The sequence below is a fragment of the Paroedura picta genome, chromosome 9 (genome assembly GCF_049243985.1).
Source record: "Paroedura picta isolate Pp20150507F chromosome 9, Ppicta_v3.0, whole genome shotgun sequence".
Lineage (NCBI taxonomy): Eukaryota > Metazoa > Chordata > Lepidosauria > Squamata > Gekkonidae > Paroedura > Paroedura picta.
In genome coordinates, this window is record NC_135377.1 from 61,965,098 (window position 1) to 61,992,646 (window position 27,549).

At 45.3% G+C, this 27,549-nt stretch overlaps 1 protein-coding gene and 2 long non-coding RNA genes across 13 annotated transcripts in view; 1 reads left to right on the forward strand and 2 right to left on the reverse strand.

Annotated features, from left to right (window-relative positions):
• The window catches only part of LOC143845043 (uncharacterized), a 622,217-nt gene that overhangs the window by 515,154 nt on the left and 79,514 nt on the right, over nucleotides 1-27,549 (reverse strand). For 3 of the 11 annotated variants that reach the window (XR_013234255.1, XR_013234247.1, XR_013234232.1), the window contains exon 1: nucleotides 8-163. The exons of 2 other annotated variants lie outside the window; for them this stretch is intronic. This is a non-coding gene — a long non-coding RNA (uncharacterized LOC143845043). Of the gene's footprint in view, nucleotides 1-7; nucleotides 164-449; nucleotides 590-612; nucleotides 647-940; nucleotides 3,195-27,549 lie in introns of those variants that run through there. 6 more of the 11 variants (XR_013234245.1, XR_013234229.1, XR_013234254.1 and 3 more) reach the window with 5 other exon arrangements.
• LOC143845046 (uncharacterized) lies at nucleotides 15-26,498 on the forward strand. Its single transcript, XR_013234266.1, has 3 exons — nucleotides 15-148; nucleotides 23,479-23,586; nucleotides 26,352-26,498. It is a non-coding gene; the product is annotated as an uncharacterized LOC143845046 (long non-coding RNA).
• SOX4 (SRY-box transcription factor 4) lies at nucleotides 17,056-21,822 on the reverse strand. Its single transcript, XM_077353027.1, has one exon. It carries the CDS (start codon nucleotides 20,941-20,943, stop codon nucleotides 19,645-19,647), a length of 1,299 nt encoding a protein of 432 aa, XP_077209142.1. The 5' UTR covers nucleotides 20,944-21,822; the 3' UTR covers nucleotides 17,056-19,644.

Here is a 27,549-nt window from a genome sequence, read left to right on the forward strand (position 1 = left end):
GATGCACCTCTTTGTCTGGATCCCCTGGACGGTCCTGGAGAACAATCTCCTCCTCGGCGTTTGGCTTCGGTTATGGGAGACCCCCCCCTCCCCCTTTAGGGTTCCCAAGGACGAGCCGCAGCTTTCCCGAAAACGGGATAGAAAACTGGTAAGAGAAAGCGATACTTACAACGCAACGTAATTGGGAAGGGGGGGGAGGGAGGGAGAGGGGAAATCAGATTTGGATTCGCACTCTTTCCCCCTGCCCGCCCTTTCACTTTTGGAAGCGCATCCAGCCAAGGAGAACAAAAGCATCCACCAGTGCCGGGAGTTCAGCTCTTCCCCGCTTTTGACACCTCTCTACCTGTTGCAGAGAGAGAGGAAGGAGGGAGTAGTGGAACCAGAGCATCTTCTCCCCCCTCCCCTCCTCCCGGGAGAAAAACAAACAAGCCAACCAGGATGCCTCTCACCTGTCCTCCTACCCAGAGCCTCCTCGCTCAGTTTGCCAAGCGCCAGAAAGGGGAGGGGGGGAGAGATGGAGTAGAGAGGAACCGCCAGCTAACCCCCCCCCCCCGGGTTTGCCACCCAGAAAAGTGAATGGGGCGCTCTTTAGCACGCATCCTCTGCTCTTACTCTCTTCCCAGAGACGCTCTCAGGCCAAGCCTCCTCTCCAAGTTTTAGATTTGAATGCATGAAAGGCGGGGAGGGGAGGGCAGGCCGCCCCCCCCCCCGGAACAAATCCCAGCGCGCTGCCAAAACGACGGGCCACCGATTCTGCAGCCAGCTCGCACGCGCTCGTCGCACAAACCACGAACCCCCCCCCCCAAAAAAAAATGGGCAGCAACTTCGGGGGCCGCAAAGTCCCATTGCGTTAGGCTGGGGGAGGGGGGGCAGAGAAAAGGAAGAAAGAGAAGAGAGCGGCTAAACTTTAGTGTCGCAACAAAAGAGAAGCGCAACTCACCTTGGGGGAGAGAAGGAGGACCCCTTCCGCTTTCTCCTCCTCCAAACGATGGGGGGGGGGGGGAGGCCATGCCCTTGCAGCCGAGCCGTACGTCTGAACTCGTGTCCCGAGCCAAACAAAGGCGCCGCGCCAGAGCGCCTTTTGTGTTGAACTTTCTCGCGTCGAGCCCGCGTTGGCAACTTCGCCCGTGTCAGCGGCGGGCGTCGAGGCAGCGATCGGCGCACAAAGGCGAACCCGATTCATCCCCCCATCCGCCTCCGTTCCCGTCTTTCCTGCGCCCACCCCCTGTTTTGCGGGGGGGGGGATAAAAGAAGAAGAAAACGATCGCGCGGAGCCACCCACGCCTTAAACAGGAGGGGGGGGGAGGGGAGGCGGGTTGTTACGGAATAGAAGCGAGGCTGAAAGTTTCCAAAGTCTGAAGGGAGCGACTGATTCCAAGGACTGGGAGGGGTTGGTTTTGGAGGACCCCAAGAAATCCATCACAATTGGGATATTGGGGGGGGGGATGTGAAAACGCAGCAGTGGTGCGGTTGCCCCATGGTGTGCACGTGCTTGCAAGGGGGGAGGGCTAGAAAGTCCAACCGCGCCACTGGGAATCCCGCCCTTCTGCTGCTTCCCCCACTCGAGCATACAGGCGGGCTAGCGAGACCCACCCAAATGCACACGCACCCGGGAACCTGGACATCCCCTCCAGTGTCAGGCTCTATGCACTGCATCGCCCTGTTAAGGCGAAGTCATTATCCCGCCGAAATTTGTATTCACGTTGGAGCATCCACCCTTTCAGCACACAGGAACCAGCCAATTCGACTTTGCTGATGACTTCTTCCAGGCACTACTACCTCGACCTGCCCTGTGAAGCGGTACTCCAGCTTTGGAAGATCCACCAGCAATCCGCTGTGGCCCCTCAGGAAAGGACAAAGGGAAGTAGGAGTAAATTATTCAGCCCTTATCCATAGTCTCTTACTCTGAAGGAATTATGAGAGACAGCTCCCTCCTTTAGTATGGGGGCTTTTGACAGAGGAAGAGTAGTAATTTACTTCTTCCTGGCATAGTCCTAGTCCTAATCACACACGAGGTAAAATATTTCCTAGTTAAAGGTAGGGGTAGCCCAATATTGTAATCTGGGTTGGGGGAAGTTGTGGCAACACAAGAAGCTAGTATTAACAGCTGTACTTCAGATTAATGACTGCCATTGTGGAAATAGAGGTGGGTGGGATGGCAATAGTTTCTAAAAGGGAAAATATTTTAAGAAGCCATTTAGGAGAGAGACTAAATGGAGAGCCAGCTTGGTAGAGCGGTTAAGAGAGGCAGCCTGTAATCTGGAGAACTACTCCTCCACATGCAGCCAGTTGGTGTTCTCTCAGAGCTTTCTCAGCCTCACCTCTGCCTCACTGTTGTAGGGAAAGGAAGGAAAGTCTGTTGTAAGCCACTTTGAGACACCTTTGGGTCATAACAAGAGAAGTACAAACCCCCAGGTCATCTTCTAAGGCAGTGGTTCTCAACCTGGGGGTCAGGACCCCTTTGGGGGTCGAATTACCCTTTCACAGGGGTTGTGGCAGGGTGAGCAGCTTGGCCAGGGTGTATCAAGATAGAGCGTTTGTCTGGAGCAGTGGAAAAGAGTGAGATCGGCATGGTTGGAACAAGAGGCAGAACTGAACTGAGAAACCCTGGGGGAAAAAAACAATTTATAAACAATCATGAACCATGGATCTTCACGCCATTTGTCAGTTTCGGTTTAATTTCTGTGAAAGAAGCCTTGCATAATTTTATGGTTGGGAGTCACCACAACATGAGAAATTGTATTAAAGGGTTGCGGCATTAGGAAGGTTGAGAACCACTGTTCTAAGGGAATGGAATATACATTACCTGAAATCTGCTGGGAGCCAGTTGAATCAAGTATGCTGGATTCAAAGGTGCCCTGGAGTCTAACCTTCCTTGAAAATAATGCACACAGCTGCTGATGATAGAAGGTGCATCAATTTAACCTATGTGACCTATACAAGTCTACTCTATGGACCGTCCAGGATCTAAACAGCACTGCAGTTCACCTCAATAAAATTGCAGGGCAATCAGTGTCTAGATAAGGAACTGAAGATGGAAGTTAGCCACCCAATCAGGATCATCAAGCAAGCTGGGGGCTGAAAAAAATGTTTGGGCCTCCCCAACTTCCAAGGTCAAGTGTTTACCAAGGATAATAAGCTGTCTAGAAGCCAGCTATCCTGAGGTCTTCAAGCTTTCCAAATACAGGGCTCACAGAGCTGCAAATATGACACAAAGTCATCTGACAGGAAGAAGGGGGGGGCAGAATTAGAACTAGCGTCAAGGTCAAGAAGACCGTGTGCAGCAGACCTAGAAACTCAAATCCAAGCACCAGGAGATGTATCATAATGAAATAAGGCAAAGGGTCAGATCTGTGGATCTGCGAGTGACCTTACTTGGCTGTCCTGCTGTTCCTCTCACCATGCATATGAGCAGCACAAGGTGGGGCACCCTCTATGCATGTGGGCAACAGAAGGGCTTGTGTCTCAGAAGGTGAGAATGTGTGACCCAAGGGAAGGTCTCAGCTCATGGGTTAAAGACTATTTATCGAACCCAATTATCATTAAGGGGGAAACCAACCAGATGCCAGCCTCTGGTCTCAGAGAGACGGTGTGGCATAGTGGTTAAGAATACTAAACTAGGATCTGGGAGACCTGTCTTCGAATCACCACTTGTGACATGGAAGCTCACTGGATAACCTTGGGCCAGTCATACATGCTCTGCCTAACCCACCTCACAGGATTGTTGTAAGGGTAAAATGAAGGAGAAGAGAATAGTGCAAGCCACTTTGGGTCCCCACTGGGGACAAAAGCTTGGGGTGGGTGTATGTTACAAATTAACTAAATAAAATATACCTTTCTCCCATTCTGGACTGATTGTGACTGATCATTTAATTGTTTTATTGAAATGTTGTAAACCGCCCTATGGCTATGCCATAGAAATCAAAGAATGAATGAATTAAATAAGTTAAAAAATAAATAAAATTGTCACTCAGCCATTAAAATCCACCTCCCATTAGGTCATAATCAGAAAGGAAGTGCACCTGATAAGAACTGGAACACAATAAGCTGTTCCAGAAAGTTCAGCAATAAAGCCATGCACCTTGATATATTTATGTGTATTAGCATTAGAGGTATAGAGTGAGTATAACATGAGAGGCTTCCCTTTTAGCCAAGTTTGAACCTTGAACACATCACTAAGACTGAGTTCACAACTCTAAACACTGTTTATGCAATCCATATCTTTGGCTATCACACCTGCTCTTTCTTGCTCAAACAGCTTGGATATGATTCTCAAGCATCCCCCCATCCAGGTAGTTTACAGGAGCAGAAACACATTGTTTAGCAGTAAAACTCTCTATCTTCAGACCACCCCAAGGATTATAAATCACATCACACCATTACATCCCTATATTAATCACTCCAATGCTCACCCATATGTGTAACCATGCTTACTCCATCTTCTCACTGGGTCCTTTCAAGCCAGGAGAAGCTGCTTTTAAATTATTTCACAGGCAGAACTTCAGAAGCATATTGAAGAACGTAAAATTGGCTCAGCAAATGGGCCATCTGCAGCTGTTCAAATAAGTATAAACATGTTTGCAAGCACAGAAAGATTGGCCATGTCTGATAATCTGGAAAAAAACTATTGTTGAATCAGGCTGTTCCTAATTTTAAGGGACAGCAGAATATCACAGAGGCACAGAATATAACAATATTATTCTCTCCAATATCATAGATCTGAAGTGTTCCTTACATTATACGCCTTGATTTAGCAGTCTTCTACATAAATTAAGACAACTGTTACTAGATTTGCACCATCCAAGAGAGCCAATATAGTATAGTAGTTAGGATGTTGGGCTAGAATCTGGGAAGCCCAGGTTTATTTTACACTTTTATATTATTTTAATTATACAGGTCTCTACAGGTCACAATCCCCACTGCCACGGAGATATGCTAGGTGGCCTTGACTCACACTCTAAACCTAATCTAACTAGGTTGTTGTGATAATAGAATAGTAGAGATGGGAGAAAGACAGGATATAAATGAAGCAATAAATGATGCATATCTGCAATATATCATGATCTAAATACTTCATTATCATACAAAGATGCACACTTCTTAAATTAATCATGGCCAGAAAGGATTATGTAAATCAGGGTTTCCCATCCACAGTGCGTAGGGTTTTTCAAAATGGCAGCTGGGGAGAGCCAACCCATCCTGTGCCTGCTGTTTCCGGCTCAAAGCGAAGAGGGGAGAAAAAAGGGTTGTTTTTTTTAATGCTATCCTTATTTAGGCAGGTTGACCGTCCCTCTCAAAGTAGCCAATGGTGGGCTTGGAGAGGGTAGGAAGAGTAGGCCCCCCAGCCATTTAACCTTTTTCCAGCTGAGGCTCTTCTCACATGGGGTGTGTGGCAGAGAGGTGTGGGCAGCTGACATCACTTCCTGGTATCTCAAAGCGTTCAAAGTATTTTAGCAATACCTCCATGGTCAAAAGGCTGGTGTAAGCAGTAATGGAAGACTTAATCTTTTCATCCTTATGTCTTGTCATGCTTCTCTAAGGGCTGTGGCTCAGTGGTAGGACATCTGCTAAGTATGCAAAAAGTCCCAGTTTCCATCCCTGGCATCTCCAGTTAAAAGCATCAGATAGGAGATGATACGAAAGACCTCAGCCTGACTCCCTGGAGAGCCACAGCTGTCCTGACTTTGATAGCACTGACTTCGATTAATCAAGGGTCTGATTAATCATGTGTCTTCTGTGCAGGTGCACATGGAACTGCCCTGAATCAGGGCCTGCTATGGAAGAAGAGAAATTCACAAGCTTTTAGACGAAGCTGACGACTAGTGCTTGCCCTCAAAGGCTCACGCCTTGAATACATCTTTGTTGGTCTTAAAGATGCCACTGGACTCTGATTTTATTGTGCTACTTCAGACCAACACAGCTACTCATTTGAATCTATCCATTGTAGAGAAGTGTGTGCTTTGCTTTAAAGAAGCAGATAAAGGTGGAGCTGTTGTCATAATGAGTAGATCAGACTACATTCAGAAGGCTCCAAGACAACTTAAAACTCAAAGATTTTGATGATAACCATTTGTCAAGTTGGTGGTCACTAAAGACTGAGAGTTCTGGATATGGAAGCAGATATCTGATTTGATATTTTAAATGGATTTTAAAGTCATTTATTTATACAGGCTATCACTGGTTAATGTGCCTGTTAAGTTTCAGTTGATTTTATGCTTACGATACATACATATGGTGATCTTTTCTTGCAACTCGTTTTATTACTATCATATAGTGTTCCTCATAATGAGATTCATTGTATCAAAAGGCAAACTGTAAATCCTCTAAGATAAATGTCACTTCCTCTTTCCCGTCTTATTACACCTTCATTTCCCAGTAGGCTATGCTACATTTACCTGAACATTCTCCCCCTTCAGACCCTCAAAGTCCAGGGACTGAGGAAAAGGAAGACAAAGATAGAAAAAAGAATATATATTATAAATTTCTACAAAATTGGTAACCAGCTAAGTTTTTTTTCTTCTGCTTGGCCTGGAAGACACATATGGAAAACAAAAAAGGGATGGACGTAAGCCACTTTCGGTCCCTATTGGAGACAAAGGCAGGATATTAATGAAGGAAATAAAAAAACAAAATAATTGTTAATATACTTTCACAAACTGTATACTACACCAGTAAACGAAAAGAACAGAGCCCTGAGAAAATCTCCTATATGCAGAATCGTCTCTGTTTCTGAGCATGAGGTGTATGTGTGTGTGTGTGGGAGGGGGGAGGTCAGGAGACCTCTTGACCTAGGAGTTAGACACCAAAAAATGAGAATGATACATGGGCTGAGACCTGACATCTTCCTTCTCCTTCACCAGTAGGCTAGGTGCAGCCCTAGATAGGGCAGATTCCTCATCTGATTAGGCACCACTGGGACTGGCACCAAGTGTACCAAGATGGCTGTTGATTTTGGAATAGTGGCTATGTAGATACTGAGGCAAGGAATGTGTAGGAGAACCTGCCATGGGGAGGATCTGTTGCCACTGCTCTACCAGCTATAACAGTTGCTTATCTGTCCGCTAGCTTAGCTCAAGGTATTGATCTTGGTCTTTGCAATGCTACAAACATTTTCCTGGGAATAAGCTCCATCTGATGAGTAAACTCAGGTAGGATTCTAAGTTCTATATAACAGCTTGGGTTCAGATTACCTGAAACATCATCACCAACCATACCTATCCAACTGAGTTCTGAAGTGGCACCTGATAATGTGTGTGGAATGGACCCTTCTCTGAAGTTTGGTTAGCTAGAATCAGTTAGAGCAGTGGTCCCCAACCTTTTTTAGGCTGGGGACCGGCAGGGCAACTGCCCCGCCCGCGCATTGTGCATGCGCGGCACTTTCGTGATTTTGGCTGCGCATAGCGCATGTGTGCATGCGCGTCCCGGCCGCGCATGCGCGGTGCGCGGGTGCGGCCCTGATTCCCTCTCCCCCCCTCCTGCAGTAAGAAGCTTCCCGGGCCGCAAGGTTGCGGCCTGGGAAGTTTTTTACTGCGGGGGGGGGGCAGGGAGAGGGAACTGCTGCCCGGCACCGGCCCGCGGCCCGCAGGTTGGGGACCACTGAGTTAGAGGACCTTTTCAATCGCTGCCCTCAAACCCCGCACACATTAGATAATGCACTTTCAATGCTCTTTAGAAGTAGATTTTCCTGTTCTGCACAGAAAAATCTAGCTGCAAAAGCACATTGAAAATGCAGTATCCAATGCGTGCAGAATGGGCCCTTCTTGGAAGGGTGGTTAGCTAAAATTGGTTACAGGACCTTTGCAACCGCTGCCCCCAACCCCCCAATTCACTGTTCTAAAGATAAAAGCAGTAGCATCCTCACAAGCCTCTCTGAATAATTTGAAGATATTTCTCTTCCTGATTTTGAGCTGAACTGATTGTGGGACGACTTTTGTTTTAGTGTACACAATGCTTTTATTGGTAACTAGTTAAAGCAGTTTTTGTTTTAATGTTAAGTATTGTAAAATATTATGCTAGGGTTAGCTGCTCAGGGTCTTTTATTGGTCAGATGGCATACAGAAGCACTAAATAAAAGAATAAATGAGATTCAATACATTACCTACACTTTCTTCCACACTGTGTCTTCAGCCCCTACAAATGCTGCTTTTGCAATTACATACAGAAATAGCAATTAAATCATTAGACCACTCTAATCCAGATATAACAATCAAGATAAATGTGCCAGTAAGTGAAGCAACATATTATGTATGGGATTTGTCTTTTGCCTGGAGATGCCACTTCAGCAAATCTCTGGTGTGTTTATTTTGGAAACCCAACATCCATGAGAGTTCAGGTTTAATCCAAATAAGGGGGAAACATGAGCTTTGCAGCTCAGCACTAGTTTAATCACGGGGGCCAAAGTATACTTGCTTTGAAATGCAAGGAACTGTCTTGAGTTAATTGATTTGGGATCAGGATATTTAAAGACTATTCCAAGTCTCCAGAGTTTAAAAGATCAAGCTTTACAAATCATTGAGCAATTAACTGTTTTGAAATGTTCTGATTAGCTAATTTAGTAATTTTTTATTCTCCAGAATTTATCTTGAGTTTGTGCCCTGACTGGAACCCAGGAGTAGACCCAATCAGATCCTGCCATGTTGTTTCTACCTTGTTCCTTCTTGCTATCTCCCAATCCCTTTCTTCACTAGACTTTCCTGAAGCTAAATGTAGTGTTGTTGTTTTTTAAAGTAACTATTCACTGAAAATTGCCATGAATTTCACTGAAGAAAAATATTAAAACTGGATAAATGTGTCTATGAATAGATATAGCTCAATATCAGCCTGAGATTTTTTTTTAAAAAAAGCTTTTTACCTGATGGAAAGCTACCCCCTACTCCCCCAAAAGATTTCTTTGTCCCATTGCTTTTGTACACTGTTACAGCACTGGCGTTAGAACAGTGATACTTGTTCCACGGGACATGGATAACCACATACACAATTGTCATCAACTAAAAGAACTACATTTCCTTCCATCCCTGAGATGAAGCCTGCTCATCAAGGAGGCTCACAGCTTACCCATTCCTTTGGAGGCAGTTGTTTTGAGGTAGCAACCACTTCCCAACCACGAGCCCCACTGGGCAACGGAAGTCCCACTTTCCTGAAACATGGGACAACTGCCTTATGGACAATCATTGCTCAAAAGGGCCACATACGGCTTCTGAACCCGTATCACTGGATTAGAGAATGTCTCTCTTGCTTACAACTACCATCTAGAAGACCATCAGAGAGAAGGGAAGATTCTGTGCTTGGGTTCATATGGAGTGGATATTTCCCTAATGTCATTGGTGGGTCCAACATAAGATGGCCAGGAAACAATTTCCTTCCCAATGAATACTTTATTCATTATATGCATTGTATGTATATACTATTGTAAAGCAAGGGACCCACCAAGAACTTGCTGGAGGCATCTCATTTCCCCCTGCCCAGCAGCCCCATAAACTCTCCCCTTTTTCTGCTCCCTTTTCCACTTCCCACTCATCAGCCAACCTACAATAATCTGTCTCCCCGTGTTCAGCTTTCCCTCTTTCCCTGGCTGCTGAAAAAACTAGGAGTGGCATGGGGCCAGCAGCTGGTCCAAGTTGCGGCCCCGGTGGAGTTGCGCTGTGGAGTTAATGCAGACTTGTGGGGATACCTCACTTTACCATTTATCCCCCCCCCTTACCCACCTTATTTCCTCTTTCCCTCCTCCTGGCAGTTCCCATATCATCTTCCCTTTCCCTGAAAATGCCACAGCTGGCTCATCAGCCAAAACTGCTGGGCACCACTGCCACTTCCTTATCCAACAGGCTGCCCGTTCTTCTGTAATAGCAAAACAGCACTAGTCAATGACAGCCAGGGGAACCAGGAGGTCTGTACCCCAAAGTCTATGCCTCAGAGTTCCAGAATTATATCAAAGCACAGCAACCATTAAATAAAAACAAAACAACATGGGGTAAAAAAGTCATCTTGGCTGCACTTTTTTGGGTACACCTGGGCTCATTCTACACACATTGTACAATGCGCTTTCAGTGTGCTTTTGCAACTGGATTTTCCTGCGCGAAACAGGAAAAAATCTACTTCTAAAGTACATAGAGAAAGGGCAATGTGCACAGAATGGGCCCTGGGAGATAAACCTAACCCTCAAAATCTACTAGGTTTTGCTACCAGGGTGCTTTATTGTCCCAGCCAGTGTAATGCATTTGGGGTTGAGATGTCCGTTTTTTGGTTTGTTTGTTTGTTTTGTTTGTTTGCAAAGGAAAACTGATCCAGGGAAATATTGAAATGAAGTTTTGTAAATTATTGGCAAAATGATGGGCCTCACCAGAGAACATTTACCTCATGGTCCTTACGTGGTGGGATGAAGGTGGGGGAGTCTCCAAATGTCAATGAATAATAATGACAGGTGTTTGAAATGCACTCTAGATGTTGTTTATTTATTTGAGATGAGATTAGATACAGACTGCAAGCAGGATTAGTACAGTTTGCAATATAGAACACATTTTCTTCTGCCACTATGTATCTAGAATTACAGAATCATAGAGTTGGAAGGGGCCATACAGGCCATCTAGTCCAACCCCCTGCTCAACGCAGGATCAGCCCAAAGCATCCTAAAGCTTCTGGGGAGACTTATTAGTACCCCATGGAAAACTGGAATTGGCGTAGGGCAGTAAATATACCTTAAATATAGTTTGAGTAAGCTTTCTGCATACTTCTCTCAAATAAAAAGTAGTTAAAGTAGAATCAGGAAATATCTAATGTTTTTTTTTTCTAGATGAGACTGGTTACTCTTACTTCTGGTGCCTGTCATCCATTGAGGTCACAGATTAAGAAATCCTGCACAATCTAATAAAACTTAATGTAGACACATATACTTGGGAAATAGTCCATCTACTTTTAATAAGCTGAAAAAAGGAACATTACTGAAATCCTGCCAAATACATCAAATTGAACATTCATCTTCAGATCTCTTTAACCACGTATAATATTTTAAGCACCAATATGAAACATTTAAGCATCCCTGCATGGGGATGAATAAATATTTCAAATCAATCGATGACAGCATCACATTTCCAGGCAGAAGTTACTGATTTGTACAAGCATATATATGACTTGATTATCTGACAGAGAGAGATGGTTAAAATGTAATGACGAACTTTGATGGGGGATGAGAGAAACTGGAAATGTATTTAATTCTGAACATTAAGTAAATTTGAAATCTTGTTTTTTTAAAAGGAACACAAGCCACAGTTTATGGTTCAAAGAATGGCAAGTTAGAATACTGTGACTACATAAAGTGGACTATACGCACAAGCCCACACTTGCTCACAGAAAGCACAAACCATGGTTGCCTTTACCTCTGAACTTGATCATATGTGAACTAACTGAAATGAAAACTACTGTTTTTAGTGGGATTCTGGATAAAATGGAATTTCTGTATGGTATCAAATGGACTGTTCACACATGTAAGGTATGTTGCAGTCATACGAACATGTACGGGTGAAAAATTTCTAAGGAACCAAACTTAAAGTATTTACAGCTCTGAAGAAGACATCTGACTATAGCTCCCTCCCCTGAATTTTAAAGGAAGGATGCAGAATTAAACTCACTAATAAAGCTATGACAGAGTTCTAAACAGGAACAATGAAAAACAAGCAATGAAGGCAACTTAAAATACAGTCTACAAAAGAACAGAAATTACCTTATCCAAGAGGTCACTATGGATGCCTCTTTCCCTCTCTCAGACCTCTTCTCCAGTCTGAGAGGGAGAAGTACCATCAGAAGGTAAAAGCCTGCATCTGTGAGAGCCAGTTTGGTGTAGTGGTTAGGAGTGTGAACTTCTAATCTGGCATGCCAGGTTCGATTCTGCGCTCCCCCACATGCAACCAGCTGGGTGACCTTGGGCTCGCCACGGCACTGAGAAAGCTGTTCTGACCAGGCAGTGATATCAGCGCTCTCTCAGCCTCACCCACTCCACAGGGTGTCTGTTGTGGGGAGAGGAATGGGAAGGCGACTGTAAGCCGCTTTGAGCCTCTTCGGGTAGGGAAAAGCAGCATATAAGAACCAACTTTCTTTTTTTCCTGGAGGAATCCCTCTCCCCCCATGTAAGGCTGAATGAGCATACTTGTTCCATATTGACAGCCTCAGGTCCAATTTCATCTACCTTCCTTTATCTGCATTAGACACCACTAGTGTTGATGAATGGTCATAGCCATTCCATGTTTCTAATTCAAATGGCTGCTTAAGAAGGAAGAAACTAGGATTTCAGGTAGATCGTAAGTTTGAACACACCTCATGTTAACAGTTTTCTGTACAAGGAAAACTGAAATAAATTGCATTTGATAGCACAGCACTATAACCCTTAATTCTTTAAACATAGACAAACAGCAAGCTTCTGTGCACAGGTTACATACTATATTGTGAGACTTATTCAAGGCGTGAGATTTATTCAAGGCGTGAGCTTTCGAGTGCAAGCACTCTTTGTCAGACTAAGAACTGACCATCATAACAGTAGGCTTCCGCCTTGAATAAATCTTTGTTGGTCTTAAAGGTGCCACTGGACTCTGATTTTATTGTGCTACTTCAGACCTACCCGGCTACTCATTTGAATCTATACTATATTGTGAACACTGATTTGTCACCAGGGTTAAAGATGGAAATCTCCAATGACATCCAAATGATGAAAAAATCAAGGCTGGTTTATTTCCCAGTAACCAGGATCCTCAACCAGATTTACACCACTGTTTGAAAATGAAGTAACTGAGAAAGAACCAAACCTCAAATTTACCAAGGTACTCACATTTGGATAGCACACAAAATTTAGTTGAAGATTTCAACATTCAGTCTCAACATGCTGGTGAAGAGAGAAAGGATGGAACACATCAGACGTTAAACTATATTCTCATCTGTCTTCAAGTAACAAAGAACTTTTGAGATGTTATGAAGATCAACCACACTGATTACTAGCAACTGAACTTTCTAAATGAGATCATTACTACCAACATAAGTAGTGACCTCATTTAGGTACCATCATGGTCTCTTTCAAATTCTCAAAATCAGGGATATACATGTTAGATCTGTAAGTCTTAAGGCAGTGGCTCTCATTCCTCAGCTAGTGGAGAGACATGTTCACAATTACCACCAACGACAAGAACGGTATGACTATCACATGCCACATACACACATACAGTGGGTAGATCCAACTTTCTTCTAGGTAACCTTCTAACTATGGTGGCTGGGAGAGCAATGGAAGTTGGAAGAACAGCTAGATTCCAGTTCAGCAGCACATTAAGAGAACAGCAAGATTTTTTGGTGTTACTGGACTGGGATCTGAGACCAAAAAGATTTGGAATCTAGGTGTTTGACTACGGACAAATCCTTTGAAGCTGGAGACTTTTCAAAGCAAGTGATTAAGCAGATGTGGTTTGCCAGTGTCTTCTTCTGTCTTCTTCTGTCCTGCCATGGATAGCCCAAGCTAGCCTGATCTTACAAGATAACCGGGGTTGGCCTTGGCTGGTTAGTACTTGCATGGGAGATGACCAAGAAGTCCAGAATCATCATGTAGAGGCAGGCAATGGCAAACCGCCTCTCAATGTCTCTTGCCTTGAAACCCAAAGGGTCACCTTAAGCCAGCTGTGACTTGATGGCAAAAAGGTAGAGTAGAAATATTTTAATGAAAAGGAGAATTGGTAATGGCAGGATATGGGCAGGATCCACTCTAGTATTTTAACTACTAAATATGTTAAAAGTTCCAGATTATATTTGAGCATATAGGATTCATTGCTTTGGGAGGGCTTCCCTTCTCTGCCTTCCTGCAGTCTCCATAAGTTACAGTGAGGCCGTGGAACAAGGAGAATAAAATTGCAGTCAAGTTGCTCTTTTCCTGGGTGGCTGCTATGGTATTCTTTTTTCTGCAGCTAGATTGCTCTCCTCATGACAGCTCCCTGGGTGCTAGGATGAGTGTGCAAACCGAGTGTGAGTACTGCCCATGGAGGGCGGTAGCTGGGGAAGACGTACCTTTTTCTTTCATTCCGAGCATAAAACCTGCAGCCTACTCATCGTCCAGTTCCTGCAGTGGCAGTTGTCAGAAGCAGAAACCATCTGCCAACCACAAACCCCACAAGGCAATGGCCTCATAAGTACCATCAACCTTGGGACATGTCACATTGGGGAAAGGCACCCAGAAGAGCCAGAGGTAACTCCCAAAGCGCACCAAATATCACACAGATCAATGATATTCAGTGATTTGGAAGCTGCCTGTGGCTTTTTGGAGCACTGTTTCCCAATATGGTACATATTCCATGTCTCAAGAAAGGTTCTAGCCCGGGTAGGATTTCTGGTTGACAGGTGCACCCCACCTTGAAGCAGCCATCACCCAAAGAGGTAAGCTCTCTGAGGTGCAGGTGTCATAGCACAATTGGAAAAGAAATGTGGTTCTTGGTTTATGATAGTTGCAAATGTAGCTATCCAGAAGCTATGACATAAACACCACTGACTCAGAGTGATAATTCTTAAGTGAGCATGTGTAAGATGTGCCTTGCTGCATCCAGGGTATGATTAGATGGCATATGATCTAGCTGCAGCTAAGAACATATGGTTGCGATCAGTGTATGGATGAGAAAAATCCCTGTGTGTTGTCTCAAAGTATATCATGGAAAAATGGCAGGAAAGGAATGTAGCATGTTACATAAACAGACTAAACTATACTCAATCTGATCTGTCTACTGGGGGACTAGTATCTACTTGCAGTCTAACCCTGTTTTGGCTAGATCAGTGGTCCCCAACCTTTTTATCACCGCGGACCAGTCAACGCTTGACAATTCTACTGAGGCCCGGGGAGGGGGGGTTGTCTTTTGCCGAGGGACGTCACCGCCTGAGCCCCTGCTCCACTTGCTTTCCTGCTGGTGCCCCTGACTTCCCGCCACCCAGTGGGGGGCGCTGCCAGCAGCATCTGCGCAGTGCCACGCCAAGGGGGAGCCCCAGCCATGGCGGCCGCTGCAGAGCACAAAGGCTAGCCAGTGGCAAAGCAGCCCCTGAGGCAGCAGCGGGGAGGAGGATGAGAAGGAGCAGCGGCCCGTTACTGACTGATCCACGGACCGGTTCCAGTCCCCGGACCAGGGGTTGGGGACCGCTGGGCTAGATCACGAATTTATTAGAGATTTGAAATTGTATAGATTGTACAGTGTTGTTGTTGTTAGGTGCAAAGTCATGTCTCACCCATTGCAACCCCATGGACAATGATCCTTTCTACCATTCCCCGGAATCCATTTAAGCTCGCATTGACTACTGCTGCAATGCCAATAAAAGGTTACTGACTGACTGACTGACTGCTGCAGTGACTCTATCCAGCCACCTCATTCTCTGTCGTCCCCTTCTTGTTTTGCCCTCAATCGCTCCCACCATTAGGCTCTTCTCCAGGGAGTCCTTCCTTCCCATGAAGTGGCCAAAGAGTTTCATCTTCAGAATCTGGCCTTCTAAGGAGCAGGCAGGGCTGATCTCCTCTAGGACTGACCGGTTTGTTCGCCTTGCAGTCCAAGGGACTCGCAAGAGTCTTCTCCAGCACCAGAGTTCAAAAACCTCAATTCTTTGACGCTCGGCCTTCCTTATGGTCCAACTTTCACAGCCATACATTACAACTGGGAAGACCATAGCCTTGACTAGATGCACTTTCGTTGGCAGGGTGATGTCTCTGCTTTTTAGGATGCTGTCTAGATTTGCCATAGCTTTCCTTGTACAGTTAGGTTCCTTTTAATTATTTTATGCATATGTTTCCCCCTCAATAACATTGCAGTAATTTTTCAGCATGGCTTCTCTAACAGGTTTAGCTTTAATAAAAACAAGTGACAAAAATCTTGCTCAAGACTGATATTGAAATATTTATATAACAAGATCATTTCTTGTAATATACTTTTAAAACTTGCTATGCTGTAATTGTCAAGGTAATAGGTCCCATTTCTAGCCCTGTAATCACCAGCTTCATAATATGGCCGAGTGACACCATTCTCAGATGTAAAAATAGGCCTTAAATAAAAGATCTGGCCAAACTTTGAATAATGGCTGTTAAATTTTGAGTTTATACGCTACACAGATTACACACTTCACTGATCTGCAATGCAAATTCTAAGCCTTTTCATCAAAGCTGTGGCAGCAAACTCACCCACTGACCTAAAAATGTCGCACATCTGCTTAAAAAGGATTACTTAGGAGGCCATCATAGGGATTGCCAGTCAGTGAAGAAAACACAAGTAAAGCAAGCCAGTTTTCAGCTGGCAAACCATCCCTCTGCTATGGCTGTTTATGATGCAATTATCAGGTCTTTCCCTCCCCCCATTACTCCCATACATGGCTTGTTGAGGGCAGGGTGATGGAGAGATCCAGTTAGTGTAATTTCCATACATTTAAGGAGCACAAGAATTTTCCAGACCAAATGCACTTTCTAGGTTAAACATGGAACCCACTTTATTTCCATTAATAACTAGAATTCTAGAAGTCTTTCACTATGGGAATCACTATGCCTTCTCTAGCTTTAGTGCAGACACACCCCCAGCCATGAACACAACAGAATCCCTGCCAGACAGCTACAGAAAAGGATAAGGGCAGGATTTTTTTTCACACTGCAAGGTTAAGCTATGACAAATGGCTGAGGGGGGTGGGGCTCTGCCACAGTCCTTGTGGCTGCATTCCATTTCCAATGGCCTTCAACTCAGCTACTTAGAGAGCTGGTATCACATCTCCTTTCACCTCTCCCTGCACTTTTAGAATTTTTTCAAGAAAAAAATGACATTTGCCTTTGCTAGGTACATCTGAATTCCAAGGAAGCATGCCTGCAGCCGCATACAAAGATGTAGGTAGGAGGGTCCTATGGAGTCTATCCAGTGGGGGGAGGGGGGGAGATGGGGTGAGATACAGAAAGCTCTCCACTAGCAGTTTTTGCATTTTGTGAGCATTTATTTTAAGGCTTATTTTCCAGGAAGGGTGTGCGAGAACAAAGAATAACCACAACAGAAGAATTCTGGAGCAATGACAACAAGAACAGCAGAGTTTTAGGGTTCAGTTCCAGCTGATTTTATTTCCTTTCAGAGAGAAAAAAAAACGAAAAGGTTATTTACAGAAAGTATATTGACAATCTGACAGGCAGTGAACTTGGCAACGTTAGCCAGCTCCCCCTCCCCCCACCCCCATGTTGTATTATGGGCAGATTGTTAGACAAAGATATTCCACACAGCCATATTGCACAGGATGAATAACCCAAAAAAAAAAGTAAAACCCTTAACGGAACCTCCTCATTAGGCAGATGTCCTAGCGCCTGTCATGTTATATTAACATACATAAACACACAATCTTTTTTTTTTGCTTATTATAATACAGACTTAAATGTACAAAGATGTTTTCACTTTTTTCCTCATCTTAAACACAACAGCTATAGACCTGAATACATATGCTATCATCATGCCATAAGAGACTAAAACAATTATATTTAGCGACAAGTAGAAAGGATTAAATAGTCAAATACAAGAATGAAAAACGCAGTACATGGTGTCGCGAACTCAAATCGGCATTTAGATAGATCCAGTGGTTTAAAACTGCACGGGTTTTGTTTTTTCTTCTTTCTTTCTTTTTTTTTTGCTTATAAAAAAAGTGCAAAAGATGTGGTTTACAATTTAAAGCTACAGGATCCCTTTTTTCCTGAAAAACGACCCAGTTCTTTCTGTACAACAGACTACGGACTCTGACAGAGGTTTCTTGTTTGTTAGAATTCAGCCCTATAACAAATTAGTTCAGCCCCTCCCCCTCAACCCAGAAGAGGAGTCAGACCGTGAATTAAAAAGGGATGCTGTCTCTTTAAGAAGCCTGCAGATTGTAAACATGATGAGAATAGTCGCTGATTGTGTGTGTGTGAGAGACATTTAACCAGCGGCCCTGTTTAATCAGGAAATCCAAAAACAGCAATTTACACCCCTTTATATATTTTTTACAAAAATACACTGAGAAAATAATCAAACGTTTTCATCTCTCTTCTCGTTTTTTTTTAAAAGTGTCAAAAGTCTACATTTAAATATAAAAAATTAAAAGTTAAAACTCTAGCCCTTCAGTGAAGGTGACATAAAAATGGTGTGGGTAAACAACAGAACTACCGAAAGGAGGACAAAATAATACAAGTTAAAAAACAAAAACAAAAAAACGTTTGGCCAGTATAAATACTTCACTTATAAAATGGCATCCAATTACATTTACAAGGGGGAGGAGGGGGAAGAAACATTTCAAAGGATGGTTCATGGGGATGAAAATAAAAGGCTCTTCATTTGCAGCTATAAAAGAACTCTCTCACATGCACGCACCCACACAGACACTGAGGAAAAATTTGGTCCTGAATTATTTTTTTAAAAATCCAGCACAGATTTGAGTTGCGTTTGAATCCTTTAAAGAGTTAAGAATGAAAAAAAGCTGGTGATATTTTTGTAGGAATCAAACATAGCGCCATCTATCTGCTTCTTATATTATTCTAACACTATTCCCCCCCACCCCAAACTGTTCAACAGTCTTAACAAGAAATCTCAGAAAGATAGACAGGATAACATGCTATATTAAACCCCACCAGTGAAATAATCCAACACCATCACGATTCTGAGTTAAGTAAAAAAACCAAACACATTTTCGCCCCCCCCCCCCCAATTTGCCCTCCATTTCCCCTTGTACCACGTCCTTACAGAAACTTGGTATGTTCCAATACCGGACTCCATTTCTTTATTATTTAAAAAAAAATTAAAGAAAAAAAGTTCAGTGTTGTTGAAATTCCACACCTAAATTGACTCCTCTGTATATCTACTACGGTGGCTCAGAAAAATCGCGGCCACCTTCGCCTTGATAACGTGCAAATCCTTCTCAGATGTATTATCTTCTCTTAACCCACCTTCCAGTTCGTCGGGACGGCCCCCCTCCCCCTTCATTTCTTCCAAATCTTTCTCAGCTGGGTCTCAGTCGAGGATCTCGGGGGGCTTTTTTTCACCCCATCTCTCCTGTTGATGCAGACCAAGGGGGGAGGGCCGGACGAGGACCCACCCCCACAACCCATTGCAACTCCTGCAGATTCGTGTTGGATATCAATCAACCTTTAGCGTCGTCGTCCCCCGCCCGCCCCCCGTACACACACACACACACAGGCAGACAGCCACCAAAGCTCACAAGACAGCCCCCCCCTCCCATACTCCCTTCCAATATCAATGGGACAAGAGGCAGGAAACCTTCCGAGGGCTGCCTGCCATGGTCTCTGCAGCGCTTTTTTTCTTTTCTTTTTCAGTCGTTTGGCGGAGGGGGGGAGGGGAGAAAGGGGGTGGGGATCTGCTTCGCCGGAGAGAGAGATACACTTGTGGGTTTGCTATTTTCCAAAGGCTCGATCCCTTTTTTTGTCGTCTTAATGTTTCAAGGTTGGGGGGAGGGGGGGAGAACCCAAACAAACGAACACACCCCCTAAAGTCAGTTTCACGGAGGAACCAAGAGAGAGCGACCGCGGGCGAAATTCTCGCTCAGTCTGTAGCGCGCTGGAGGGGGGGGGTGTCTTCTCTCGCCGCCGTCCCCCCCCCCGGTTAAAAAAAAAAAAAGAAAAGCATTCTTTTCTCCCCTCTTCGCCCTTCAGTATGTGAAGACCAGGTTGGAAATGCTGGACTCGAGCCAGTCCCCCGAGATCATCTCACTTACCTCGGGCGTGCAATAGTCCGGGAACTCAAAGTGGGAGCCCGAGCCGGGCTCCAAGTTAAAATCCAGGTCCCTGTCGAGCGCCGACGCGCCGAGGCTGCCCAGGGCCATGCTGTCGAAGCCCGGGCTGGGGTGGAGGTCCAACAGGTCGTCTTCGAACTCGTCGTCCGAGGAGGAGGACGCGCAGGACGAGCCCGACGACGACGACGAGGAGCGCGAGGTGGACGGCGCCGGCGAGGGCGCCCGCAGGCTGGTGTAGCTGCGGTGGTCCGACGGCGAGCAGCCGCCCGCGGGGGAAACGGCGCGCTCGGCTCCTCCGGCGCCGTCGGAGGGGTGCTGGTGCTGCTGGCCGGGCCCGGAGCCGGTGGCGTTGGCGGCGGCGCCCGCCTCGTCGTAGAGGCTCAGCGGGTCGCTGGCTTCGGTGGACGTGCTGAGCGTGGGGCTGGCGGGCACGGCGCCGCCGGGCGAGGCGTGGGAGAAGAGGTAGAGCCGCTTGGCCTTCTTCTCGGGGAGGTGTTTGCCGCTCGAGGGCAAGGAGGAGCCCGGCGAGGCGGCGCGGGATTTGTACAGCGAGTGGTGCTCCGGGGGCAGGAGGGCGGCCGACGGCTCCGACGGCGGGAAGGCGGGCGAGCCCTTGTTGGGGCCGCAGCCGCCGCTCAGGCTCAGCTTGGCATGCGGCTTGCCGGCGCCACTGGGGGAGAGTTTGGCGGCGCTGCCCTTCTTCAGGGCCACTTTGGAGGAGTTGGCGGCGTTGGCGGGGCTGCCGGAGTGGCTGGCGCCGCCGCTCCCCCCGCCGCTCTTCTCGCCCGGCTTGGCCGCGCTGGTGCCCGCTTTTACCTTCTTCCTGGGCCGGTACTTGTAATCGGGGTAGTCGGCCATGTGCTTGAGGCGCAGCCGCTCCGCCTCCCGGATGAACGGGATCTTGTCGCTGTCCTTGAGCAGCTTCCAGCGCTTGCCCAGGCGCTTGGAGATCTCGGCGTTGTGCATGTCCGGCGACTGCTCCATGATCTTCCTCCGCTCGATCTGCGACCACACCATGAAGGCGTTCATGGGACGCTTGATGTGCCCGCTGGGCGTCTTGCACCAGCTCGGGTCGTCCGCTTTGCCCCCGGTCGAAGCGGTCGAGCCCGGCGTGGGAGAGGAGGCGATGCCCAGCTCGATGCCGGCGCCCGAATCCGAGCTCTCGCCGGCCAGCAGCGCTTCCGTGTTCTCCGCGTTGTTCGTCTGTTGCACCATCTCTGGGGCTCGCACGCGGCGGCGGCGGCGGCTGTGGGGAGGTCGGCGGGGCTCAGTTTGGCACCAGCTTGAGACAAGGCACGCAACTTTCCCCAGCGACTCGGCCGCCTTGCTGCGAACGCTCCGCTCGGGCTCGCCACTAAGGCACCAGTCCCCCCTGTGGGAAGGAGTTGGAGCTCCGCACACCGGCTCTGCCTCCCCGGCTTTGCTCGCCTCCACGCCTCGCTCCCAACTTTGCGCTGGGAGTCTTAACTGCTGGAGCCGGGCTCCAAGAGGAAGCCGTTTCCCTTCTCTCTCTCTCTCTCTCTCTCTTTTAAGCGGCCGCCAATCCGAGTTCTCCTCCTTCCTCTCCCCCCTTCCTCTCTTTGCCTTCTCCCTCTTCCCCCACCCCGGAGTTCACGAGTGCTTTTTTTCACTCGGCCTTTCTGCGCTCGAGGTGCTTCAGCCCAAGCAGCACGCCCACTGCTCAAACTCTTGTTTCTCTGAAGGGCAAAGCAAAAGCACAGGGGGAGGGGAAACCCCACCAGACAGATTTAAAAAACACACACCAAAAAAAAATAATAATCTTGCAGGACGCGTGGTAGAGGAGTCAGAAGTTTGTTCGGTTGCTGTTCAGCGGTTGCAAGGGATTAAAGGGAAAAAAAGAGAAGAAAAAAACCGCCCCGCTCATGCAACCCAGGAGCATTAATAAATGTGTGTCTTCCTGGTAAGAAGAGCGCTGAGTGTTGCAGTAAATATATTTAGTCCCGTCTCGCCTTCCCTTGAACGCAGAGCCCCAAAGAGAGGAAAGAGACATGTACAAACCGGGGCTATGCAACTGAAGTGTCTCCCACTCTTACACACTTTCTCCTGCTGCAGCCTAGAGCGGACCCCAATTCCGCCCCGCGCCCCCTTTATCCTTTCACAGTCATTTTTTGGACCAATCGCAAGCTGTATCCAATGCGACGCCGTGCCAAACCCCGCCCCCGCGGCTCCTATTGGCTTGGAATCCAATGCAATAATAATCACCGCGTGCAATGAGAAGCTCCAAATCTGACCTCATTCCAATTTACACAGCAAACTTTTTAAAAGGGCCAGAAGTGCAGCTGAGATTTCTGAGCCGCCCCCCCTGCCCCGCGCGCCGCTTTTCGTGTGTGTTATTTGCATTTCTCCTCCTTCGCCATGTATGCGTGTGAGCGCGTGTGCACGCGCGCGCGGGGAAGCGTGCGTGTGATATTACAGTATAGGGTGGGAGGGGGGAGAGAGAAATGAGCTCTGCCCGTGGAAGTAGAAGAAAAAAAGGGGGGATGGGAGAAAACAAACGCTGCATTAGAAGCTTGAGCTTCTGCACGAAAGGAAAAGTGCCTGCTAGAGAGCGCTTCATCGGGATGAGAGAAATAAATAATACACAACACACTTGCTGATGAGGCAACTGGGCATGCAGCACTGGCAGTCCGCTTAAACTGCTAGGGGCATTACACAGCACCTTCCTCGACCGTATTCATGGGGCCAGAAGGTGGATCTCCCACCCTCCAGTTTAATAGTGCTCACTTAAATAGTTAATGTGTGTAAACAAAATGCTCACGGAGAGGTGTGATTGCAGCCATTTCTCCACGGTAGTTTCTATTTACTTGTTTGGGAAGAAGGGAGTGCAAGGGTGATGGGGGGGGGGATACATCCTAACCCCCAGGCAGCCTAACCGCATCCTTCCATGCAGGAGGGTTAGGAGCATGGGAACCCACATCTGTCACCGGATTTCTTGTAAAGTGGTATGATTTACATGGAGCATTGTGTCAGAGCTTCTTCCTGTCCCCTCCCCCCATTCCATCTCTTGTGGAGATGCAGAAAGCCTTGCCTCTGGAAAGCACTGATCAACAGAAAGGCAAAAGATGAACAAGGAGGCTGGAGGATATCCACGATACACTTTAAAAAAACTTCATTAGGGATCTATTATTATTTACACTCTTAAATACCATTTGTTCTCATATGAGAAGAAGCTGTGTTTTTATTTTAAAAACGTGGTTTGAAGGTATGAACTATATGTAAACACTGGTTCTGTGGCACTCAGCAAGGAAATTTCTGAAGCAAAGATGGGGGAGGGTATTTTCTTCACAATCACACACCACTTGATTATTGTAATATATAGGGTGTAGGAAAAAAAAACATATTCAACATAAGCTCTTCAAGTCTCCCCAATAATCTCTAAGGCTGTTATAGCTGTAATTAACTAAATGGGTTTATCTGTTTGTTACTGACAAGAAATGACTCTTAAAACAGGGGTAGTCAACCTGTGGTCCTCCAGATGTCCATGGACTACAATTCCCATGAGCCCCTGCAGGAGTTTGCTGGCAGGGGCTCATGGGAATTGTAGTCCATGGACTTCTGGAGGACCCCTGTCTTAAAAGACTTCAAAACTGACCAGCTGAGAAATAGGAAAAGCTCCCAACACAGTGACAATCTTTAAATACACACACATATAATGAACTTTAATAGTGCAGCCATAGTAATGATCAAGAAACTAATATACCGCAATATAATGCTATTATTGTATTCCAGTGCACAAACACATCAAAAGGACAGAAGTTACAACCACCAGATTCAAGGCCCAAATGACAGCAGAACTCACATTACCAAAACATTCCACTTCAACTAAATAAAGCTACCGTAAGTAACTGTCTCTTTACAATTACATAAATATCACAGGACACCTGTTTCAAGTAAAAGCGCTCTATGCAACCTTATAGAGAAGAGGAGATAAGATACCTACGCAAAGTCACTTTTTACCGCGTAAACTTTTAAAAAGATGATGGAGTGGCAATCTATAATCAAGTGAATTAAATAATTTAACAAAGTGCTTGTCCCGAACTATATGCAAGGACTTAAATCATACAAAGAATTCCAAAAATAAATACAATATTAAAAATGTAATTGAAGTCAGTCTTCCTATAAAAATATCCTTATTTATTAGAGCAGCCTGACAAGGCTTTTAGAATCCAGTTCAATAACTACAACACAACTGGGAAAACCTTATGAAGGCATTCATAAGAGAATTTTTTAAAATTATATCTGGACAGAATTATTTTTAATGCAATCTCTTTCATACACTCACATTCTCTATGTATCACAAGCGATCAGTGATTCATTAGGGGGTCTTCTTGTTCCAATTCTTTTTCAAGATTATGATGCAAGCCCCCAAATAGCTGTGATGCAGACCATCCTATGCATGTTGATGTGGAAGTAAAACATAAGATTTAAAGATGTTTACTTCCAACTAATGGAAAAACAGATAAGAGTCGATTCATTTGAACTCTGGTGTTGGAGAAGGCTTCTGTGGGTTCCATGGACAGCAAAAGTCACAAACAAGGAAGTACTACACAAAGTCTGATATATCACTGGTAGGCAAAATCACGAAATTCTTGCTCACTTACTTTGGCCATATTATGCAATCCAACTCAATGGAAAAAGCAATTATGCAAGATGGGTCAGTGGAAAAAGGAAACCAGGCCGACAGAGGCCATTGTGGTTGGACACAATTGGGATGGACACTGGCCAGAACATTGCACAGCTGAGGGAGACGGTGCAGGATCATGGCGACAGCTGTGCCATGGGATTGGCAAGAGTCAGACATGACTGAATGACTAACAACAATTTCCAAGCAAAAGACACAACTGGCATGACACTGCAAGCAAGACATTTGTGATCCTAGGCATATTTGTAATGGTGCAGTAAGTCTGAGAACAGGGATTTTCAGCCTGATATTGGGATAAGATGATTCACTGACAGAATCATGTTAGGCCAACACACACAATACATGGATGATACACTAGCACCGGCATCAAATCAACCCCATGTCCAAAACATAAAAGGTAAAGAGTTAGTGGAGTTTAATTGTAACCAATGATTTAGCCAACCCAGATGATAGCAATGAAGAAGACCATTAAGATCTTAATTATAACAAGCACCTGTACCATCCCATAAGTCACTGAATGCTATTATTGGTACTTTCCCCAACAGATAATGCTAAGACCACAATGTGATGCATATTTACTTGGAAGTAAATCTCACTGAATCCAAACTATCCAGCTATCTAAAAACCATTTCCTTTTCTGGCTTCTTACTGACTTTGATTAAATACTGTAGAAAACCTAATCTTGCAAACAGTATTATTGGAATTACATGAGTAATGTAAAACTAAATGTGACCATTCACAGTGACCATTCCTATCCTATGCATGTCTATGCAAAAAGAAGTCAAAACTATGTGTGTACAGAATTGCAACCTGGACACAAACTGAACTATGATTTCACTAGCACGATTTCTAATCTAAACCCTACCTCTGCAGTTGCTTTCCATTAAAATCCCATAGGGTTAAATAGCACTTGTCAGCAAATGTTTGTTTATTGTTTATTTGTTTACAGTACTTATAGTCTACTTTTCTCAATGGGGGTTCAAGGCAGATTGCATAGAATCAATCTGAGAAATCAAAAAGATGGGACAGCCAGAACAATGCAATAGGATTTGACTTGTAGAGATGCGGAAACCAACCACAGGTGAAGCATGATACATAAAAAGAAAGCAAAACCTAACAAGTAGGAATCAACATACAGCATCAGTATACATAGCCTTGTATGTGCAGTTCCTAACCTTTTACTCCAACCTTATTTCTGAAACTCAGTCCAGATACTTGTAACAAATACTGTATTGCTGCTGAGCTTTCTCCCTTTGTAACAATTTTCCCTTCCTTCTAAGTGTGCATGGCTCCTAGCTTATAAAAACTTACAACAAGGTGCTGTCTCAAGGCCATGTGTTGTTTGGGCTACCTAGCCCTCTCTGTTTGCAACAACACAAGTGTGACTAAACAGTGCCCAATATCATTTCGTACTGTATGCCTCACTGATTTCATCAACAGTATGTCACACAGGCTGAATTCTCCCGTTCTTAACCTCAGAGCCTGTTTTCAGGTGTGTGTAAAAACATAAAAGGCACAGTCCACCAAAATGCTTTTAATCAATGTATTCCAAAGGGAAATGTTTGACCTAGACAAGTTTTCCCTGAAATAAATCCACTCAATGGGCTTACTTCCAAGTAAACACATACAGTGTGCTTTAGCTGGATTGCACCTCTTTCTCAATACTGAGTAATTACAACCAGGACACATCATCATGATTAGGATTAAGAGCGGCCAGAGCAGATGTTACTTCTGGGCAAGCTTTAGCTCTAAAATATCATTTTTAGCTTATTATACCAAGATGATAATCTACTCCCCGAAAACTAAGTTTATCAAAAAAAAAATTAGCAAAAACGTATTTCCTGAAGCTAAAAAAACAACTTCCCAAAGTAATGTTCACTAAATAAGCAATGTAAATCAATACAGTTCTGGTCTTCTTAGTGGGTTTTCAGCCCTCACAAATGCTTTTGGAATTCTACAGGACAGAAAAGTGAAGATGGACGGAGAAAGAGGCAGAAAGGATTAAAGCACACAAGCAGAAGCACACAATACTTCTGAGGTCTAACAGTGCCATCCTAAAAACACTTTTCCTGGCACTGTCCCATCAAATACACCTCAGTAGGATTCTGAGTAGCCCAATTATCCCATGCTTTGGTCTGTATCATTAGAACTTTGTATATTGACATAATTAAGCAACATCCTAGGTGAGGATAGGCCTGCCTATCTTGACGCTCCTATGAGTATAAATTCTTAGTTTCAGAAACGGGGGGAGGGGGGGGAGAGGAGGATTTGCCAGTGTTGTGGGGCTAGGAGCATCAAAGATGCTGCATAGGTGAGCTTTCTGAGGGTCTGGTTCTGGGCCATCTTCAGCCTCTGGTGCCGTGCAATAGCTCTTTTACTGCCACAGAGTACATGATTATGGTGGCATCATAGCTTATACAACCACATTGATTCGGACCAGCAAATTGGTTCTGGGTTTGTTTCCCACTAGTCCTTGTAACATTGGGCTGGTAGAGCAGCTATCAAATTTGATCATAACTTATTTGCCAGTGTGATGTACTCATGGCACCGAGCAGCAGTTGACTTACCCACAGCATTAATTTAGCAAGATAGTTGTGAAATGTTTCAGATCTTGGAGCAGATGGGAGGGGCAGGAGGAGTGCCTGCCTCAGGTCAAGTCATACGAAGGGCACAAGAGGAAAAACCCATTTGAGTGCTGGAGCTCTGCGGGATAAGATAATCTTCCAGGTGCTTTTCTAAGCATGCCCAGACTGCTGCTTCTCTCCCAGGCTGCAGCATTCAAGGGAATAGATAGTCCTTTGCCAGCAGGGAGAGAATGAACTAAAACCCTGAGAGAGCAAGCAAAGTATGAAGGGGGCGGGGAAATAACAACACTCCTTCTATTAAATAAACACAAGTGTCATGGTAACATAAGCTATAGGGCAGGAGTCCCCACAGCTCATTTTCAATCCAGGGTGTACTGGGAAAAAACAGAGGGTTTGTGGCCAGAGAGAAAGGTCAGAAAATGGAGGAGGGGCACCAAAGGGCCATGGGCATAAGACAGCCTTTGTCAGCTTTTTTACGGTTGAGAACCCCCATGACACATTCTGCAGGCTTCGAGAAACCCCAGAAGTGGTGCAATCGTGCAGAATATAGTTGGGAAACATAATTGTGTACAT

Coding starts and splice junctions, on each gene's coding strand:
- SOX4 (XM_077353027.1), bottom strand. CDS start 20,943: ATGGTGCAACAGACGAACAACGCGGAGAACACGGAAGCGCTGCTGGCC.